Source organism: Neoarius graeffei, chromosome 1, assembly GCF_027579695.1.
Source record: "Neoarius graeffei isolate fNeoGra1 chromosome 1, fNeoGra1.pri, whole genome shotgun sequence".
NCBI lineage: Eukaryota > Metazoa > Chordata > Actinopteri > Siluriformes > Ariidae > Neoarius > Neoarius graeffei.
Window position 1 is genome coordinate 98,249,866 of NC_083569.1, and position 22,387 is coordinate 98,272,252.

A 22,387-nucleotide genomic window follows, 5' to 3' on the forward strand; every position below is an offset into this window, starting at 1 on the left:
AGTTAACGCGATAATAACGCGTTAACGCGATCTCAATTTATCGCGATTTTAAAAAAAATAGTGCCGTTAACGCAAATTCTAATTTGGCCCTGCGAGTCACCCGTAGTTCCTGTTGAGGCTTGTTGCGTGCTGCTTCAATGTGAGTGAATCATATGTCTGCGTAGAATCATACGTCATCCTCGCCGCCATATTGGATGTGGCAAAGTGGAGATTCTTCACCCGTCTCTGGTATAGCGTCTAGACAGTAGCCGAGAATAAAGATGCCTCATTCATGTGCTGCGTTTAACTGTACCAACAGGTTTACCGCCCAAACGAGATCACATGGGATTACCTTTCATAGGTGAGACTGGAAAAATACTTTTCAATACTGTTCCTTCAGTCTTCAGTTTCCCAGCTCATCTCCACCGGGTAGGTGTAGAGTTATAAGCAGTGAGAATTAGATAATACAGTGCCACACTATGATGAACGTTTTTGAACGTATGATGAATGTGTTTAACCTTTTTGAATGTGAAGGAATCAGTGATGTATTTTGTTTTGGTATGACGTTAGAACCTGGCCGAACTCAGTTTGGCGGTCATTCAGCTCACTTTATTCAATGAGAGTAGGTCTGTGTGGTGACTCAATAAATAAAACAGTACATTTTTATTTTCATTCACTATTTCCAGTTTTTCCACTATTTCCATCATTTATCATATTCAGTCTTGTAGGTTGGTTATTGTGGCCTCAGGTTTTGGTAGCTTGCTACGGTATGCTGACTGATTAGCTTACCTGAGCTATCTATCGCGTATCTGTCGCTAGTTTGCAGTGTACAGGGTATTTTGCACACTATTTATAACCATCACATTAAAAGTTATATGTGTTGTTTTGATGCCTGTTTGTTTCCCAAATATATACTGTACGTGTGTGTCTTAATGGGTGAATAAAAGGCATCGAGTTAAATATTATTGTAGAAAGGGGCTTTATGAAGTTCAGTCCATTTACTTGCATTGGTTTACGGGGAAGATTTGCCACATCCAATATGGCGGACACTCTGACGTCTCCCAGCAACGGGGCCACCAGCTCAATGCGGTGTCTATATTTATATGTCTATGGAGAAAGGTCTGTTAAACGGGGAGTTTCATTTCAAAAGTTTCATTTCAAAAGAAGAGTGTGATTGAGCTGGTTTTGGTATGCACTTATACTTTTGTAAAGTGAGATTTCAGTATGCTGTAGCACTGTGATACGACACTAAATGTCTTTATTGAAGTCCAACTGCAATTTATTTCTGTTTGCACAGTACTGTGAAGTCCTACAGGCTGTGACTGAATACAACTCCGGCACAATTGAAGTTTTATTTCATTATTTTCTTTTGTCACACATGTCTGAACTGAGACACAGTAGTATGTGACTACATGTTTTATATTTGAGACTACAGCTCCCTAATCCATCACACAAAACACAAAATTGGATTTTATGTTCAGCACTGCCTAGTATGTGAGTGAATAAACTCCCTTACCATTTTCTCTTGTCCCAGCAGTTTAACAAGTACTTTTAGCATAAAATGTGTTCACCATTTTAATTGTAATATTTCACTTTAAAAGCCTTATTCATTTACATAGATTTAAAAAAAAATGCGATTAATCGCGATTAACTATATGAAATCCTGAGATTAATCGCGATTAAATTTTTTAATCGTTTGACAGCCCTAATATATACACACACACACGACAAATTGCCTAATGTATTTAAGCAACTAATTAACAGTTATTCCACAAAATCGAGTCGTACATGAGCTGATAGCTGATGAGGCGCATAGCACGGAGTTGGCTATAATGCATGTATGATGAGATTGAGTGGAATAACTGTTTTATTCTACCCACATTCACTGGATTTTGAGAAACGGAGCATTTTTATTTGAATTTTTTTGCAAATTCGAGAAATAAAAATGTCTGGCAAAATAATTTCCGCTTAGAATGTAAACAAACCAGCGAAATGACCGGAGCAATTTGTGAAAAATGAGAGAAATAATAATTCTCAAAAAATAAAAAAAGCTACCTTCTTACCATTGAATACGTTTTTACTCTTTTTTTTGGGGGGGGGGGGGGGGGGGTTGTTTTCAAGTAGAGTTTTTATTTCATCCTCGGTTGGTTCAGCAACACGCTCCGCCATTTTGTTTTTCTCTACTCACGGTATATGAGCTGATATCCTAGTAGTAGTAGTAGTAGAGTAGCCAACCAGAGCGCGTGATTGCTCATATCCAGTGAATGTGGCTAGGATAGGATAATTAAATTTACACCACAGTGCTGCAGAATTCTTGAATCCAATCGGTCAGAAATTGTTGATCGTCATGTCGGTAAATCACAAATTTCAAAATCAACGAACTTGTCCTAATATATTATGTGATCATTAGCTATGCTAACTTGCTTAGCAAGCAATAATAATGAACAATTTTTTTTAGCTAATATAAAATGCTTATTATACAACTTTGTTAGATATGCGATTCTGATTGGTCAATTGCTTCATCCTACGGTCTGTTATTTCTGTATAACAGATTGTTTCTATGGACTACGTCATTAGCGGACGCTTGAAGAGTTTTCCCAGTGCTAGCGCTTTATAGATCATAGGAAAGGTCATGTTTCAGGTCAGGTTTCTGGCTTCTCTGTAACATGACAAGGTGTATCAAGACGGATAACTATTAATGGATAAAAAGTACAATGTCTTGCCCATTAACTAATAAAATATCATAATTGTTGGCAAATTGGTATCTTCAGGACATGCTGTTACAGGAAAATAATCAACTCTGAGGTGGAAACAGGATCACATCACATCCATCGCTGATTATTTTCCCATAACAGCACACCCTGGAATTTCTTCTGCCGTAGAATCCAGTGAGTGTAATTATAATTTGTGTTTCTAACCAAACGATGGCGACGTCTTCCTCTGCGGTCGGAGAAAAGACTGATGGGAACTGTGTGAATTAAAAAACGGAGCCAGGTGAAGCCACACTTGAATGTTGGTGGTCCTCCAAGCGAACGAGTTGTCCTTGATGCTGGCACACGGAGGATTTGGAAGACACCAGCAACAGCTACGTGCTCGAGTTCGAACACAAACAGGCAGACTGGAGCAGAGCCACAGACGCTGGTGTGAGATGAGAGCGCTGTTCTCAGCACGTACATCCCACTCCTGTGATAGACACACAGGAGACGTACACTCCGGAGGCCGAGGCAGAGACAGAGGGAGCAGGACGAGGTCCTCGGTGTCCGTCACCGTACTGCTGCTGCTCTACATGCAGGATTTTATTGTGTTCATTATCTATTTATAGCCACTCTCCATGTTCTGTGTGTTTTTTTTTCCGGAGTGTGCATTACAAAGCGAGATGACTGACAGCAGCTGCCATTTAGAAGACTGAATATTTTATTACAGGCAGAGAAATGTGAGAGAAATCACAGGTTATGTGTTTATGTGTTGCAGTTTTCATCCAAGTGATGATTAACCACATTGTTATTCACGACAAGTGACACATTGTGAAATCCCTTATGAAATACATGCAGGTCTGTCCTATTATTAATATTATTGTTGCTGATGTTGCTATCCATCCATCCATCCATCCATCCATCCATGTCTATCTAACCATATACATCCATCTATCCATCCATCCATCCATATCTATACATCAATCCATTCATATCCATCCATCCATCTATCCATATCTATCCATCCATCAATCCATCTGTATGCATATTCATCCATCAATCCATCCGTCCATCCATCCATATCCTTCCTTATCTATCCAAATATATCCATATTCATCCATCCATCCTTGTCCATCCATATCCATCCTTATTCATCCATCTATATCTAGCTATCTATCTATCCAACCATCCATATCCATCCATCTATACATGTTGATCCATCCATATCCATTCATCCATCCATCCCATCTCATCATCTCTAGCTGCTTTATCCTGTTCTACAGGGTCGCAGGCAAGCTGGAGCCTATCCCAGCTGACTATGGGCGAAAGGCGGGGTACACCCTGGACAAGTCGCCAGGTCATCACAGGGCTGACACATAGACACAGACAACCATTCACACTCACATTCACACCTATGGTCAATTTAGAGTCACCAGTTAATCTAACCTGCATGTCTTTGGACTGTGGGGGAAACCGGAGCACCCAGAGGAAACCCAGGCAGACACGGGGAGAACATGCAAACTCCGCACAGAAAGGCCCTCGCCGGCCACGGGGCTCGAACCCGGACCTTCTTGCTGTGAGGCGACAGCGCTAACCACTACATCACCGTGCCACTCCATCCATCCATCCTTATTCATCCATCTATATCTATCTATACATATCCTTGTCCATATTCATCCATCCATATTTTATCCATATCCATCCTTTCATATCCATCCATCTATATCCAACCACCCATCCATTTACGTCCATCCATCCATATCCATATTTATCTATCCATACATGTCCATCTATCCTTACATGTCCATCCATCCATATATTCATCTATCCATGCATGTCCATCATCATCCATTCATCTATATCAACCATCCATCCATCTATCTATATTCATCCATCTATATCCATATTCATCCATCCATCCATGTCCATCCAGCCATTTCCATCCTTATCCATCCACCTAGATCCATATTCATCCACCAATATCTATCCACCCAACTCCATCCATATCCATCCATCCATCCATCCATCCATCCATCCATCCATCCATCCATCTCTGTCTATCCCCCCCACACACAGTGGTGCTTGAAAGTTTGTGAACCCTTTTGAATTTTCTATATTTCTGCATAAATATGACCGAAAACATCATTAGATTTCCAAGAAATGTCCATTGCTCGTGCTGTGATACACTTCCACCAGCATGTGTTATGAAGATCAGACTTTAAAAGATCGCTATTTTGTTAAAATAAAACATGGTGCCCACCCTCACCTGAGTGCCACCACACTTACAGAAAACACCTGACTCGAATTTCCCCTTCTAATCACGGGCGATTGCTCTAAGACAACGAGGGAGGCTCAGCCTCCTCTAAAAATGACGAACATCGTGTAGGATGAATTGCGCTAGGCTTATGTTATAGCCGACCTTATAACATTACTATTTCAGATCCAGAATCATAGAAATATATGTGCTCAACCCAACTACAGTGCGAAATCATTCCGTTATAACTTTCCCCAGTTCGCCTAATGTGTGCGTGAGTTTTTCCCCCTCGTGACAGCGCGATGCAGCCCAGCCTCAGTGGACTTCAATGGCATTTGGGAGCTATGCGCTTTTCAATCTCAAAATGCAAGATGATTATTGGACAAATACTGCGAAAACGCCCGCCCACGGACTCCCAGCCTCACAGTGGGAGGGACATGGCGAAGCTTTCCGCGAGGAGACTGGTGATTGGTGAAAGCGGACGGATATTTTCTTTGATTGACAGCTCGTTTCAAATATAGACAGGCAGCGGTGAATCTCAGTTCAGTCCCATGCGGATTCGCAAGTGGTGTGGTGTATTGTAAGAGATCAGCTTACATTTCGATTTCATTCATTACATACGGTTTCTACCAGCTTTTTTAGTTTGTATATATTTTCATTGTAAATAAAGTGTAAATATAGTGTTGTCAAGTTTGCTATCTTAGTTCCAGAAATTTTGTTTATTTGAGTGACTGAACTTGAACTTGAGGGGGCTAGTCAGCTAGCAAGAAAGCTGCGCACGGATGCCAAGCATTGCTGATTTAATTTTGGCGAAGCCATTTGCCAGTCTTCCTTTCGAGGAAAAAATTAAAATTAAAGAGCAGGGTAGACCAACGCCTCAAACTGACTTGGTGAAAAAGGTAGGGAATAATACTCGTTCCTTTCAGCTCTCCTGGTACGAGAAAGTGAATTGGCTAACAGCAAGTGACCCACAGCAACAACAGTAAATAGGCTACTTTAGTAATATGTCATGGATGGGACCAAAAATATAGAATCTATTTAAAATGTTTATGCTGAGTATATTATATTGGAATATATATATTTCTCTGGATATGAATTAAACACAGCTACAATTTGGAAAACATTTTTAAACAAAAACACAGCCGAGAACATTTCACACTACAGACCTGGATTAAAAGTGAAGGGTTATCAAAATTGTCAATAAAACATTTCTCAGTCAAAATAAGTAAAATATAGGGAAAGTGTCATTGAATGAAATGTGTGGCACCCAGCTCTATGTTTGGCTCCCCAAGGTCAGTGCTTGTGCCTATTCCAGAACACTCTGCTGTTACTGCTGAGGTTCCTGACAAAGAGCTGCTTTCAATAATGATCAATTTTTAAACAACATACCACAATTTTAAAATATAAAATGTTAAAATATACACCCCCAACACCACCATCATGTATATTGGACAGTAGGCTAATGGGCCAAAAAAAACTGTTATTTCACAGTTTGTGATGCTGCCAACAATCAGCCAGATCAGAGGCAAGAGTATGGGCAAAATTGATGTGTTTTTTCTTTTTTCTTTTAAAATCTGGAAATATCGTAACCGACCAGCCTCCCCTGTTTGAAAGACTACCAGCCGCCACTGCTTCTAATCAACCTCCAAGAGGTTCAGATACTTTTGCCACTCACTGATATGTACCATTGGAACCTTTCCCTCAATCCATAAATGGCCGAGTCGAATATTATCGTCTCATTTGTTTAACTGGATTCTCTTTATCTTCTTTTAGGACTTGTGTGAAAATCCGATGATGCTTTAGCTTTGGCAGGTTTCCTCTGATTTGCAGAAAAATTCTAAAGGGTTCACAAACTTTCAAGCACATATGTATATATAGTCTACGTATACATGTCTTTTTAGGAAACGCCTGTTTGCAATCTAAACACAGAGATCCGAGAGGAGTGTTCTTTATTATATGTATGCAACAGTCTGGATGTGGAGGAATGTAATCGCTGTCTGTCAGGACTCATTAACATCCATCTTCTCTGCATGACCTCCTTTACCTGCTCTCTCTCATTTTTTCACTTATTTTTTTCTCTCTCCCCCCTCCCCTCTCTCTCTCTCTCTCTCTTTCTCCCCATCATTAGATCAGGAAATGCTACCAGATGCGACTGTCAAGCTGTGGCCGATGGAACGTTTGATGGCGCCAGTTAAAGTTGTTTGTTCTCGTTTTGTTTTGATGGAAGGCTGAGTCAGACGCAGAAAACACGGCGCGAGTGTCCATCACGCCGGCCCCGCCGTGTCCTCGGGAGTGACGCAAGGTGGCAAGATTGAAATTCACACTCCATCTGTGTGCATTAGCACTGTGTGGTTACGAGTTCGGACTGGACGGTGCGGCGCAAATGTGCTCGCTGTTAGAGACGTGATCATAAAAAATTTGATTGGAGTAAAATTAAGATAAAAAACAAAAGGAGGATGAATAGTGAAAAGCAAAATGACTTCAATGATACCTGCAGTACTATTCAAAAAGAAAGAATAAAAAAGCAGTTTCCTCATACTGTAAAAAGCCACAAAAACCCACCTAGACCTTTTTCTCTCCCTATACACACACACACACACACGCGCACGCAGCATGACAGGTTTGCTATGAGGAAACAGAAGGGCATGAGGCACCTGGTGAGTGGAAGACAGGCGGAGAAGGTGTGTTGCACACAATGGTTTCAGCGAGGAGGTTATTATAGGGGTTGTTAGTGTCGTGTGCTCGAAGGAGGGGGTTAGTTAGAAGATAGTTGCCAGTCATTCCTGCAGGGGAAAAAAAAAACAGAAAGAAGGAAGGAAAATGAGAAAGGTGGGAAGAGGAGAAAAAGAGAAGGATTTATCATAGTTAGCAATAAAACGTGCCCACCCACGCGCTCGCTTTTGCAAACAGGATTAATAGCAATGCTGAAGTGGTTTCCTCTGAACATCTAATTATACAGCGGAATTATATTTAGTCTACCTGTAATAAAACAGACTATACAAAGGGCACACACACACACACACACACACACACACACACTGCTACTCTATTCAATACTGTACTGCTGTTGAGTTTCTCAAATTTGATTGGTCAGAAGGTGTTGATTTATTTTCTATGTCATTCTGGCTGTAAGGAAAATCGCTGGTTTATATTAATGCGTTCGTTCTACTACGTTATCGTTTCTATAGTAACGTTTGTTATTATGTACTAGGTTACAATATCATGATATTCTACATCATCGTTACTACCTGAACAATACTACAGAAATGATACGTTATCCTTCTGTAGTAACGTTCGTTCTACTATGTTATCATTTCGATAGTGACATCTGTTAGTCCGTGAATGATACTATCAAAATGACACTATGTTACCATGATATACTACGTTATCATTACGGCATGAATGATACTATAGAAATGATACTGCAGAAATGATACTACATTATCATGATATTCTACATTATGATTACTACGTGAATGACACTATCAAAATGATACGTTATCCTTCTATAGTTCTACTATATGTTATATTCATTCTACTATGTTATCGTTTCTACAGTAGCATTCGTTATTACGTGAATTATATTATCGAAATAATACGCTATCCTATAGTAACGTTTGTTCTACTATGTTATCGTTTCTACAGTAACATTCGTTATTACATGAATTATATTATCGAAATAATATGCTATCCTGTAGTAATGTTTGTTCTACTATGCTATCGTTTCTACAGTAACATTCGTTATTACGTGAATTATATAATCGAAATAATACGCTATCCTATAGTAACATTTGTTCTAATATGTTATTGTTTCTACAGTAACATTTGTTATTACGTGAATTATATTATCAAAATAATACGCTATCCTATAGTAACGTTTGTTCTACGTTATCGTTTCTACAATAACATTCGTTATTATGTGAATTATATTATCAAAATAATACGCTATCCTATAGTAATATTTGTTCTATTATGTTATCGTTTCTGCAATAACATTCGTTATTACGTGAATTATATTGTCAAAAAAATATGCTATCCTATAGTAATGTTTGTTCTACTATCTTATCGTTTCTATAGTAACATTCATTACTACATGAATGATATTGTAGAAATGATATGACAGAAATGATACGACTTTTTAATGATATACTAATTTATCGTTACTGTGTGAATGTTACTATAGAATAGATACAAAGTTATCATTTTGATTGTAACTTCATTCTACTACGTTATCGTTTCTGTACTAACATCCGTTACTACGTGAATGACACTATGTAAATACTACAGAAATGATACTATGTTATCATGATGTACTCTGTTATCGTTACGACGTGAATGATACTATAGAAATGATATGACAGAAAAGATACTATGTTATGATATACTATGTTATCATTACTACATGAATGATACTACAGAACTGATACTATGTTATCATGATATTCTACATTATCGTTACTATGTGAATGATACTATAGAAATGATACTGGAGAAATGATACTGCATTATCATGATATATTACATTATCAATACTATGCAAATGATACTATAGAAATGATGCAAAGTTATTTTGATTGCAACGTTCATTCTACTACGTTATCGTTTCTATAGTAACAGCTCATTCAGTGGGACTTGTATGGCAGAGGTTTATGACGTTATCAAATGATACTACGTTATCATGATATACTACATTATCATTATGTGAATGATACTATCGAAATGATACATTATCCTTCTATAGTAACGTTCATTCTACTATGCTATCGTCTCTATAGTAACAATTATTACTACGTGAATGATAATATAGAAATGATACTAAAGAAATGATACTACTTTATCATGATATACTAGTTTATTGTTACTGTGTGAATGATACTATAGAATTGATACGGTCATTTCGATTGTAACGTTCATTCTACTATGTTATCGTTTCTATAGTAACAGCTCATTCAGCGGAACTTGTATGGCAGAGGTTTATGACGTTATCAAATGATACTACGTTATGATATACTACATTATCGTTACTACGTGAATGCTACTATAGAAATTATACTACAGAAATGATACTACGTTATCCTTCCACGATAACGTTCATACTATTATGTTATCGTTTCTATAGTAACAAATCATTATCAAATGATACTATGTTATGATATACTATGTTATCGTTACTAAGTGGATGATACCATAGAAATAATATTGCAGAATTCCATAGTAACATTCGTTCTACTATGTTATTTCTATAGTAACGTTAGTTACTATGTGAATGATACTATAGAAATTATAATAATATCAAATATTTGATTATTTGATATTAATTGATTTGATATTAATATCAAATAATTATAACATCAAATTATACTATATTATCTTGATCTCTCACATTATCTTTAATACGTGAATGATACTACAGAAACGGTACCATGTTATCCTTCCATAGTAACATTTGTTCGACTACCTCATCGTTTCTATAGTAACATTAGTTACTACGTGAATGATACTATAGAAATTATACTACAGAAATGATACCATGTTATTGAATGATACTACGTTATCATGATATACTATGTTATCGTTCCTACATAAATGATACTATCGAAATGACACTACATTATCATTCTGTAGCAACGTATCGTTTCCATAGTAACAACTCATACAGTGGGACTTGTATGGCAGACGCTTTAGATAAATAAATTAAAAATGCAAAAAGATGAACGTTTTCTTTAAGAAAATTTTGTTTATTTAACATTTATGGAAGGCGTCTCCAGTGTCAGTGCTTTGTAACAACAACAAAGGCTGTTAAGGGAACGAACCAGTTTGTTTAGAACGTAAATGCGTAAATGATCGTTTTGAGGATGTTCCATAACATTAAATATAGCTACAAACAGATAAAAAGTATGACTTGATGTCCTGTCAAATATAAAGTTGATAAAATGATAAGGTGGAAGAGGAATAATAAAAATAAAAATCAGGATAATAAAAAACTTCATCACCGTTTTGTTGATTATTTTAGTCTAACAGCACACCCCCAAGTGTTCTAGTCTTTACATCTTTAGCTTATTGGCTTTCGTAAACTAAGTAGATAGCGAGCTGGTTCAGATGTGTTTTTTTTCTTACAGAGCCAGATTTTTGACCCAATGCACCATCCATATTTATAAGTCTAAATTCTATTTATACGATTAAAATGTGTCTAAGTGTTAATTATTATTTATAAGTGTTAATAAATTAATAACCAAGGTTTTAAGACTGAATAAAATCTTCTCAATATTACATCAGGCATTCTGGAAAACTTTCTGGTGGATTCTTTTTTGGAAAAGAAGTCAGATTTTATTTTACGGCTGTGTATATAGAGCGTATATAGTGAGTCCATGATGTATCATACGATCAGGAGGAAATGATTTTAGATACGTTTAACAAAATCAGTGGGCTTCTCTGACACGGCGGATGGAAGAAAGAGTCAAAGAAATGACTGCCGTCCGAATGAAATGTGGTTCTGCGCTTCAGGTCAACAGCCGAACCTTTCTACCCAGACTGACGGCTCTACCTTGAGCTGAACGACGATCAAAATCAATGTGCTTCTGTGAGATGATAGAGTGCTGAATGAAAGAACAGATGGATGAGTGCTGCCAGCATGAATTGCAGTTGGGTCAGCATGTGCTTTGGGTCAACAGTTGAATCTTTGTACCGAGTCTGATGGATCCGGTTTAAAAGAAAAAAAAACAAAAAAAAAACCCACATATATAAAAAAAGATCTTGGATGAGCAAAATCTGTGTTCTTTTTCCATGACGGGGTGGTGAGATGAAAAGAAAAGTGCAGGATCTGAGAGATGGATATGGATTGGTGCCATCACATTTGGTGGTTGTAAAGAAATCTCAAGGAGTCTCTATGATATGATGGAGGGATGGATAGACAGAGTGGCCTTGTGCTTTTGGAGAGCAGAGTTGTGATGGCTTGAGGTTGAAAATGCAACTTTTGTTTTGTTCGAATCTTCTTCCAGAACCAAACTGTGCTTTCTCCTTTTCATTTTGCTGTTCTTTTATGACTATTATTTAATTTCCGCCATTTCGATTCACATCATGTTCCAGAAAGCATAGTTACATTTAGATGATCTTAAAGGAGATACACAGAACCATGGCCTCACTTTCATTTATAAATGCTTTGAGACCTCAAGAATGGCACAGGAACAGTTTTAAGCGTTAACAATGAATCTAATATAGTAATTTTTACGATTAAAATGATTCATATAGGTAGCGGTCTGAGTGAATGACCTTGACGTCCGTAACGTCACAGCAGGAAGTCTATCGGTCTCGTCGCCATTTCCACTATGCTAAAACACAGAGCTGAGTGCAACTCCAATCTTCCGTTTTGAGCTAATTTATCACCATGCCACGTAGATGTGTTGCTGGCCGGTGCAGCAACACGACCGAAGCTGGATTTACGTTGCATTCATGGCCCAAGAATGCTCAAACTACAAAGATTTGGATGCGTTTTGCGAGAAATTCAAGGGCACATTTTACTGAGGACTCGTACGAGACCTCTGATCTGTTGAGGAGCGTTGGCTATAAGCCCGTATTGAAAGAGGGTGCAGGACCAACAGTTAAAGGAAAAGAAAACTACAAGAAAAGGAAAGCAAGTTCGGTTGCACCAGTTCTCCTGGAGTGTGAGCCGAGCAGTAATGGCGGAGTACTCAGTATGGAGAATGAGTGGACCAGTCATCAGATTTCTCCACTGGACATGCTTTCTTTTTTTTCCCCCCGCTGGATATGCTTGCCTCAGCAGCAATATCTCGTCCTTACATGGAAGAAGCGAATAAACGAAGAACTGAAAGTCAGATTGTTTCAAAAACAAATCGGCCACAAGATCGGCCTTCAAGAAGCGAGCACACAGACGGGTAAGATGCGACTCTCATTTGGTGATATAACACTCGTCGTTTACCGCTATAAGATTATTTAATTTGCTTCAGAATGTGATTGTCTCAGTTCATCTGATTATTTAATTCGCCTTTTACGTTTTATCAGTGAAAATGCATGCATGTACATGTCTGTTGCATAAATTATAGTGCCTACCATCAGTTCAATTCCATCCAATTCTCTAGACGGCTTTGTTCTCTGGCTTTATTTCGTAAGGTGGGGCCTCCGTGGCCGATGTGTTACTATCGGATTCACGTTCTGATGGTTCGAACTGATACGGTTCTACGTGTATAGCAGTAACATGTACACACCCTCCAATTTCAGGACTATCACAGTCAGATGTATTACTATCTGAGGAATCTGAAGAATCTCCGATAAATCTGAATGAAGAGGCCGTTGCAACCACTCTCGCCTGCCGAGTCTGGCTTTGGTCTATAGCACCGGTTCCTGCTGTGACGTCACGCGCTCAGGGCTGGCCGGCTCAGCGGGGGCAGCTCGAATGCCAACTTTGCAGTCGATTTAAACTCTCAAAAATATATATTTTTTATTCCCATTTATGCAGCATACAAGAGTCAAGGATGGAGATACTATCCACTCAGAAACTTATTTAAAAATAAAGGTTCTGTGTCTCTCCTTTAAGGTGCAAAATCTAGAACCGTAATGAAAGTTCTTCAGTTTTTCAATATGTTTTTTTACAGAGAGGTAAGACTAAGGTGAATATTCCTTAAAGAACCATGTTTTCTTAGCCTAGTAAACTAGACCCACCCGCCTAGCGGCCAAAAATATTTTTTGCCTGCGAGTGGGTCTAGCCTCGCACCATATAAACAAAAACACCCCGGGCATCAAATCGTGCCCGCCAATCACAACGCAAGGTTTTTGTTTGGATTCTTTGGGCGGGCTTTTGCAGGAGTGATGACAAAGCTGCGCGACGCTGGAGAAAGCGCAACAGGAAAGATGGCTACGGCTAGTGAACAGCGCGCGTTTGACTCTGCTTTGGAATCAGTTTTAGAAGAATTAGACTTGGAGTTTTCGTTGAAACATGAGCAGGAAGAGGCTCTCCGCTCATTCCTTTTCAAGAAGGACGTTTTCGCTGTTTTGCCGACCGGCTATGGCAAAAGTCTGATCTACCAGCTGGCTCCGCTCGTAGCCAAAAGGATGGGCTAGTTTGTGCAGTACGAAGAATTAATAAACAGCTTTGAAACATTACTTTTTGATTGTTTCTTATTTTCCCGTTATTTTAAATTTAAGGGAAATTATTTCACCAAACACCACTAAATAAAAACTCTCAAAAACAGTTTAAGCAAACCCTTGAAAAACACTTGGAAAAAAAAGTGTATGTGGTACAGACTCCAAACTTGTGGTCATTATCTCCAAACTTCTTAATATCTAGAACCTGTTTATTAATTAATACGCATTTTGAAAAATTATTTATTTCAAGGCCTCCCCCACTGCTTTCTGTCGCTCTGACTACGTCACAGTCACTGTTGCGCTGATTGGTCAGAGCGTTGGCCTATACGCACAGAGACAGTTTGAAAGACAGCGGTTTGTTCCTCCTACATCCTTCAGAAATGTCTACGGATCGAGGTCAGACTAAATATTCACATTTAGTCTGGCTTGCCAGGCTAATGTTTTCTACAAACGGAGACAATGTGATGCCATTCAGTATGGACAGAATAAAACACTTAGGGTGTGTTGTTCTTAGGGCTGTCGAAGTTAACGCGAAAATAACGTGTTAACGCAAATTACTTTTAACGCCACTAATTTTTTTTTAAACGCATGTACATTCTGCGCCCCTCCCCCATAGTTTGGGAAATCAGGAAGTGATGTAGCACGAACAACCAATGTGTATTTTTTGTGTGCTTTTGATGGTCCAGAGGGGAGAGAAGACGACGTGTTATGGTCCAGGTGTGTGTGTAAGCGTGCGCTGTATATTTACCAGTGAGTTAATGCATTTTACTGGAAAACATCTTTATGAGCCGTGTGCCTTAGCAAATGTATTTATTTGGGTTTTGCATTTTCATTTTCTTGGCTTAAACATAGCCGCTCCTGTTGTTTATATACTTTATTTTATTGCCTAGTCTGAGGCTGGAAGTTAAGTATAGAACTAGAAGAAAATACTAGAGCGGCAGCTACAATTATCGACAGTCCATAATTATCGACATCTTTTCAGATTTACCAATAAAAAACAATTTTACAAAGGTGAGTTTCAGTTACAACAGTTATTATTGGTTAATTAATCAACCAGAAGACCCGCCTCTCCCTTTGACCTTGTCGTCTGATGACACAGCTCGTTACCAGAGATGGAATTTTTTTTAGCACGATCAGCAATTTGATGAAAACCTGGACGTTCTCATCGCAGGTAAGCATGGTGGAAAGATCATGGACATGTTTTTACTGATCAAATTCACCGATATTTCATGATCTTCTTGTCGAAACCTACTTTGTTTCTCACTCTTTCATTTGACAGCCGCCATTTTGTATCTAAACGCGTGTTAGAGAAATCACATGAGGCGTTGATAACTGTGGACAAAGGTGTTGATAATTGTGGAATGGTGTAGATAACTGGACAAAGGTATCGATAACTGTGGACAAAGGTGTCGATAATTGTGGAACAGTGTCAATAACTGTGGACAAAAGTGTCGATAATTGTGGACAAAGGTGTCGATAACTGTGGACAAAGGTGTCAATAATTGTAGAACGGTGTCGATAACTGTGGACAAAGGTGTCGATAATTGTGGAACGGTATCAATAACTGTGGACAAAGGTGTCGATAATTGTGGAAAGGTGTTGATAACTGTGGACAAAGGTGTTGATAATTGTGGAACTGTGTTAATAACTGTGGACAAAGGTGTCGATAATTGTGGAGTGGTGTCAATAACTGTGGACAAAGGTGTCACTTGTGGAATGGTGTCAATAACTGTGGACAAAGGTGTCGATAATTGTGGAACGGTGTCAATAACTGTGGACAAAGGTGTCGATAATTGTGGAACGGTGTCAATAACTGTGGACAAAGGTGTCGATAATTGTGGAACGGTGTCAATAACTGTGGACAAAGGTGTCGATAATTGTGGAACGGTGTCAATAACTGTGGACAAAGGTGTCGATAATTGTGGAACGGTGTCAATAACTGTGGACAAAGGTGTCGATAATTGTGGAACGGTGTCAATAACTGTGGACAAAGGTGTCAATAATTGTGGAATGGTGTCAATAACTGTGGACAAAGGTGTCAATAATTGTGGAACGGTGTCAATAACTGTGGACAAAGGTGTCAATTGCGGAACGGTGTCAATAACTGAACAAAGGTGTCGATAATTGTGGAACGGTGTCAATAACTGTGGACAAAGGTGTCAATTGTGGAATGGTGTCGATAACTGTGGACAAAGGTGTCAATAATTGTAGAATGGTGTTGATAACTGTGGACAAAGGTGTCGATAATTGTGGACAAAGGTGTCGATAATTGTGGAACGGTGTCAATAACTGTGGACAAAGGTGTCGATAATTGTGGAATGGTGTTGATAACTGTGGACAAAGGTGTCGATAATTGTGGAACTGTGTCAATAACTGTGGACAAAGGTGTCAATTGTGGAATGGTGTCAATAACTGTGGACAAAGGTGTCAATAATTGTAGAACGGTGTCGATAATTGTGGACAAAGGTGTCGATAATTGTGGAACGAGTGTCAATAACTGGACAAAGGTGTCGATAATTGTGGAATGGTATCGATAACTGTGGACAAAGGTGTCGATAACTGTGGACAAAGGTGTTGATAATTGTGGAACGGTGTCGATAACTGTGGACAAAGGTGTCGATAATTGTGGAATGGTGTCGATAACTGTGGACAAAGGTGTCAATTGTGGAACGGTGTCGGTCGATAATTGTGGAACAGTGTCAATAACTGTGGACAAAGGTATCAATAATTGTAGAATGGTGTCAATAACTATGGACAAAGGTGTTGATAATTGTGGAACGGTGTCACGTGATCTGATACGCTAAGTAATCAGGAATCAACTCATTTTTTTCCAGTGGAAGCTTGAGTAATTATTCATGCACAATTTACATATTGAAAAGTCTTTTCTACTTTTGCAACAGCCAAAAGATCGATAAGGTGTCGATAATTGTAGCCGCCGCTCTATATTGTTTTGTTCACACTGAATTGTGCTAAACCCTCAAAATTATAACATTAATGCTGCTTTATTTTTTAAATGCAGTGGGAGAATAAAATACCCACAAAAATTATTTTTGCTGTGTCCAAACTTATCCTTCCTGACCTGCCCACATACATTTACATAAAGCAAGCAGGTTTGCCACGCCCACGCCATCTTTAAGGTATGTTTAAAACAGATTTTTAAAAATGTGCGATTAATTTGCAATTAATCGTGAGGACAATAATGCGATTAAATATTTTAATTGATTGACAGCCCGAGTTGTTATAGAAAAATAATCAATCAATCTTGTGATGAGACCCAACGTAAAGCTTTCGCTGGGTTTCTTTCACCACTTAAAGTTGATTATTTTCCAAAGCCAGCATGTCCTGAAGTGTTTATTCCTCTTTCGCCATAGTAATTCACCAAACATTAGGTTTTTTCTGTTCATTAAAGAAAACACATAATATTTTTTAACCAGTTTTATAGCTATGTGGAACATTCCGTCTTTTTTTATATTCGCTGTAAACAGTCATTTTTATTTGTTTTGTTACAATTCCAGACAAACCATAAACGCAGCATTCTTTGTCCTGAAGACTTTCACATGGTGGAAAAACTAAAACTCTGAATGGAGACCGATAACGATTCCTATAGCCCTGGGTTTATCCGTATCGGTGAGATTTGCTTCTGGAGCCATTTTTCCAGGCCTGGACCTGATCCCATAAAACATCTGACCAATCAGGTGATTGTTCACATGTGACGTTATCTGAGCACGTGCTATTTTCCTCAGGCATCTCTGTACATCCTTGTTGCATCATGAAGTCACGGAATACAGATTCACGGAAAATAAAAAAAAATACAAAGCACGGATCTTTTATTCACAGATATGTGATTATTTTCCGTGAAATATCAATCGTAAATTAATAAAGTAAACATATAAATGCAGGTAAGATATTTTAATCATGATCTTCGGCAGTCCAAACATTTCATTGTTTTAGACTTCTTAATTTTTTTATCCGTGATGCATCATCCGTAAATTATTATTAGCATCCGTGATGCATCCGGATTAAAATCCATAACCACTCTGTATTTTCTATCCTTTTTTTGAAAATTATATTTCCGTAATCCGTGACCTATCTGTATTTTATCGACCACCGGAGTGTGTACATGGTTAGTTTTGGAGTCCGAGCTGTACAGTACGACCCGGAATAATGTGCTACTACTTGGAAAAAACTTCCATGGCTATTCCTAAGTTGCATGTGTTTATTTCCCTGAGTGTCAGGACCAAGCGATATTATAGTCGGGATTATAGTGGTGGTGTTTCTGCTCCAGACTGGAACTAAATTCAGGCAGACGGATAGTCAGAGACGGAGTTATAGGTCTAGTTATAGCTATTGGTGTTGTGGGACCGGGGCCCTTAGACTGAAATCTTTTACTATTAGGTCATGTTACTATAGAAACAATAACATATTTGAATGTGCGTTAATATAAACCTGCGTTTTGAATTACAGCACGAAGCAAAGTTCTAGAAAACAAATCAACACCTTCTGACCAATCAGAATTGAAAATTCAATCTGAAGAGGGGGCGGGATCAAAACTTGAAAATATTGTTCTTTCGTCAGACAGAACCTTATCATTCTTATAATAATGTCTCGTTTTAATGATAATCTTTGTACGATGTTTTTTTACTGTACAGTTAACAAGCCTGAATGTGAGTGAACGGAAACTGCACTGTTTCTCTTCACACCCTTAAGCTCCAGACGTTTATTCTCCACACACCAGCACGACTGCAGACACTTTTTACTTAAAAAAAAAAAAGAATGGTCCAGCCAACTTTTCTCGTTATCTCTCAGAGCTGGTGTCGGACCTGACGAAGCATTTTAAGGAGTTTGACTCCGACGCTACACTCTACACTAAGTGTGAGGGTGGGAGGAAGCGATAGAGGGTCATCGAAAGTTTAACAACATCATCTCATCTACAACACTCTTCTTCGCTCTAAATAATTGATCAGTCTGCGTTTTTCTTTTTTGAAATGCGGAACAGGACCTCGTTCGAGCCGCGGGACTGAAAGCAGCGATTTTAAATGTTTGACAGATGTAAGAAAAAAAAAACCAACAACTCTGCCTTTTGTTGTGGTGTTTGAACCTTTTATGCCTTCTGGCATGTTTGTACGTTATGTCTGCAGATAAAAAAAAAAAAATTGAACATTTTCAGCATTTGCTTTCCTTGAAAATCTTAACAAGGTGTGCTATTAGTCTACATCCATAAGAGTAAACACTACATGAAACACTTCGCAAGGAGGACATGTGAATTTTTTTTTTTTTTGGTCAAAAGAAAAAAAAAAAAAACCTGAATTTTTGGATGGAAAACTTTCAGGTTAACAGATAACAAAAGTCACATGTACAGTCATGTGATAAAGAAAGTACACCCTCTTCCACTTACATGGTTTTACCAATCAAAACCTAACAAAAAATCATCTGATCCTCACCAGGTCCTAAAATTATGCAAATCTAACCTCAGGTCTAAAGCAACACACAAGAGATTCCACCGTGTCATTACTTATTTAACAAAAATTAAGTGAAAATGCAGAATCCACATGTGAAAAAGTACCCCATGATTCAATAGCTTGTAGAACCACCTTTTGCAGCAATCACTTTCTGTATGATTTTATCAGTCTCTCATATCATTGTGGGGGAATTTTGACCCACTCTTCTTTACAACATTGCTTCAGTTCATTCATGTTTGAGGGCATTTGTTTATGCACAGCTCTCTTAAAGTCCCACCGCAGCATTTCAGTTGGGTTGAGGCCACTCCAACACCTTGATTCTTTTCTTTTTCAGCCATCCTTGATAGTACTCTATCATTCCAGTCCCACAAAAATAATGTCACTCGGTCAGCTTACTTCCATCTACGTAATATCTCACGCCTGCGTCCGTCCCTCACACCCAGCAGTACCACTATCCTGGTTCACACCCTGGTTACATCCCGTCTTGACTATTGTAACTCCCTTCTTTTTGGTTTACCTGACAAGTCCATCCATAAAATGCAACTAGTTCAAAACTCTGCCGCCAGAATTATTTCCAGAACCCCCTCCTTCAGTCATATCACACCTGTCCTGCAGCAACTCCATTGGCTTCCTATCAAATTTCGCATCATCTATAAAATCCTACTTTTTACCTTTAAGGCCATCAACAGCATCGCCCCGCAGTACCTTACTGAGCTCCTCCACACTAACATACCCAGCCGTACTCTCAGGTCCTCCTCCTCCATCCAACTCACCCTTCCACCTGCTCGCTTGTCCACCATGGGGTCGAGAGCCTTCAGCCGCTTGACCCCCCCGCCTCTGGAACTCCCTGGCACAGGACATACAACACTCTGATTCCATCATCTCCTTCAAATCTCACCTCAAAACCCACCTTTTCTGACAAGCATATTCCCTTTAATCTGGGACTGGAACGACCCCACCATTGCACTTATTTCTGTTTTATTATGTTTTGCACTATTTTGATTATGTTTTTCATTTTATCGATTGCTTTTATTATTGTCTTTGTACGGTGACCTTGAGTGTCCTGAAAGGCGCCTATAAATAAAAGTTATTATTATTATTATTATTCTGGGGCAGCACGGTGGTGTAGTGGTTAGCGCTGTCGCCTCACAGCAAGAAGGTCCAGGTTCGAGCCCCGTGGCCGGCGAGGGCCCTTCTGTGTGGAGTTTGCATGTTGTCCGCGTGGGTTTCCTCCGGGTGCTCCGGTTTCCCCTACAGTCCAAAGACATGCAGGTTAGGTTAACTGGTGACTCTAAATTGAGCGTAGGTGTGAATGTGAGTGTGAATGGTTGTCTGTGTCTATGTGTCAGCCCTGTGATGACCTGGCGACTTGTCCAGGGTGTACCCCGCCTTTCGCCCGTAGTCAGCTGGGATAGGCTCCAGCTTGCCTGCGACCCTGTAGAACATGATAAAGCGGCTAGAGATAATGAGATGAGATGAGATTATTATTCTGCTGTAGATTTGCTGGTGTGCTTGGGATCATTGTCCTGTTGCATGACCCAATTGCAGCCAAGCTTTAGCTGTTGGGCAGATGGCCTCACATTTGCCTCTAGAATACTTTGGTATACAAAGGAGTTCATGGTTGACTCAATGACCACAAGGCGCCCAGGCCCTGTGGCTGCAAAACAAGCTCAAATCATCACCCCTCCACCACCATGCTTGATGGTTGGTATGAAGTGTTTGTGCTGATATGCTGTGTTTGTTTTTCACCAAACAATCACAAGAAGCAGAGCAGCTTGGGGTAAGTTTAGAGAACTGCTACCCCTCCTGTCATGCCGGAGCCTTGCTTTCTGTACTCGTGGTCGTATCTACAGCTCCTGTGTCAGAAGTGTAATGCTAGTGAGAACTGACCTCTGAGAAGAGAGGATATGAAGCACCTGCAGATGAACGAGAGAGCTATGCTCAGGTGGATGTGTAATGTGAAACCTGAGGCTAAGGTCAGCACCAGTAGTCTTTGCCAGAGACTAGGCCTGGGGGAGCTTGATGCTGACCTCAGGTACAAGCGCCTGCAGTGGTTTGGTCATGTCCACCGAAGCACATCAAGCATTGAGAAGGTGGTGTCCTTGCATGTGGAGGGAGTGAGGAAAAAGGGCCGCCCATGCAAGACATGGAAGGAGGTGGTCACCCAGGACTTGAGGGAGTGGTGCCTCACGCCCAGAGATGCACTGGACAGGGTCTACTAGAAAAGAAGCCTACGAACGCACCATGCAGCGTCCAACCCACCGGTGGTGGATGACGGACGTTAAACCGGATAGTGAGTGAGAGAGTGATAGTGAAACATGGCGCTGTGCATTATGGCCAAACATTTTCACTTTGGTCTCATCTGTCCAAAGGACATTGTTCCAGAAGGCTTGTGGCTTGTTCAGACGCATCTTTGCAAACCTAAGCCCTGCTGCCATGTTCTTTTTAGATAGAAGAGGCTTTCTTCTGGCAATCCTTCCAAACAAGCCATACTTGCGCAGTCTTGTTCTAATTGTACTGTCATGAACATTAACGTTTAACATGCTAACTGTGGCCTGTGGAGTCCTAGATGTAGTTATTGGGTTTTTTGCAATTTCTCTGAGCATTGCACGGTCTGACCTTGGAGTAAATTTGCTGGGACGCCTACTCCTGGGAAGACTGCCAACTGTCTTGAATGTTTTCCACTTCTGAATGATCTTTCTCACAGTAGAATGATGGATTTCAAATTGTTTGGAAATGGCCTTATAACCCTTCCCATACTGATGTGCAGCAACAATTGCTTCTCTAAGATCATTGCTGATGTATTTCCTCCTTGGCACTGTGTTAACATACACCGGAGTGCTCCAGACCAGCAAACTGCCAAAACTTCTGCTTTTTAAGAGGTGGCCACACTTGCTGATTAT

General features: G+C 39.5%; 1 protein-coding gene across 13 annotated transcripts in view; it reads right to left on the minus strand.

Moving 5' to 3' along the window:
• The window catches only part of LOC132875318 (adhesion G protein-coupled receptor L2-like), a 407,634-nt gene that overhangs the window by 96,957 nt on the left and 288,290 nt on the right, over positions 1-22,387 (minus strand). For 3 of the 13 annotated variants that reach the window (XM_060912923.1, XM_060912311.1, XM_060912394.1), the window contains exon 20: positions 7,581-7,709. The exons of the other annotated variants lie outside the window; for them this stretch is intronic. In XM_060912923.1, the coding sequence (XP_060768906.1) occupies positions 7,581-7,709 (129 nt within the window). The remainder of the gene's footprint in view (positions 1-7,580; positions 7,710-22,387) is intronic. 13 annotated transcript variants of the gene reach the window in all.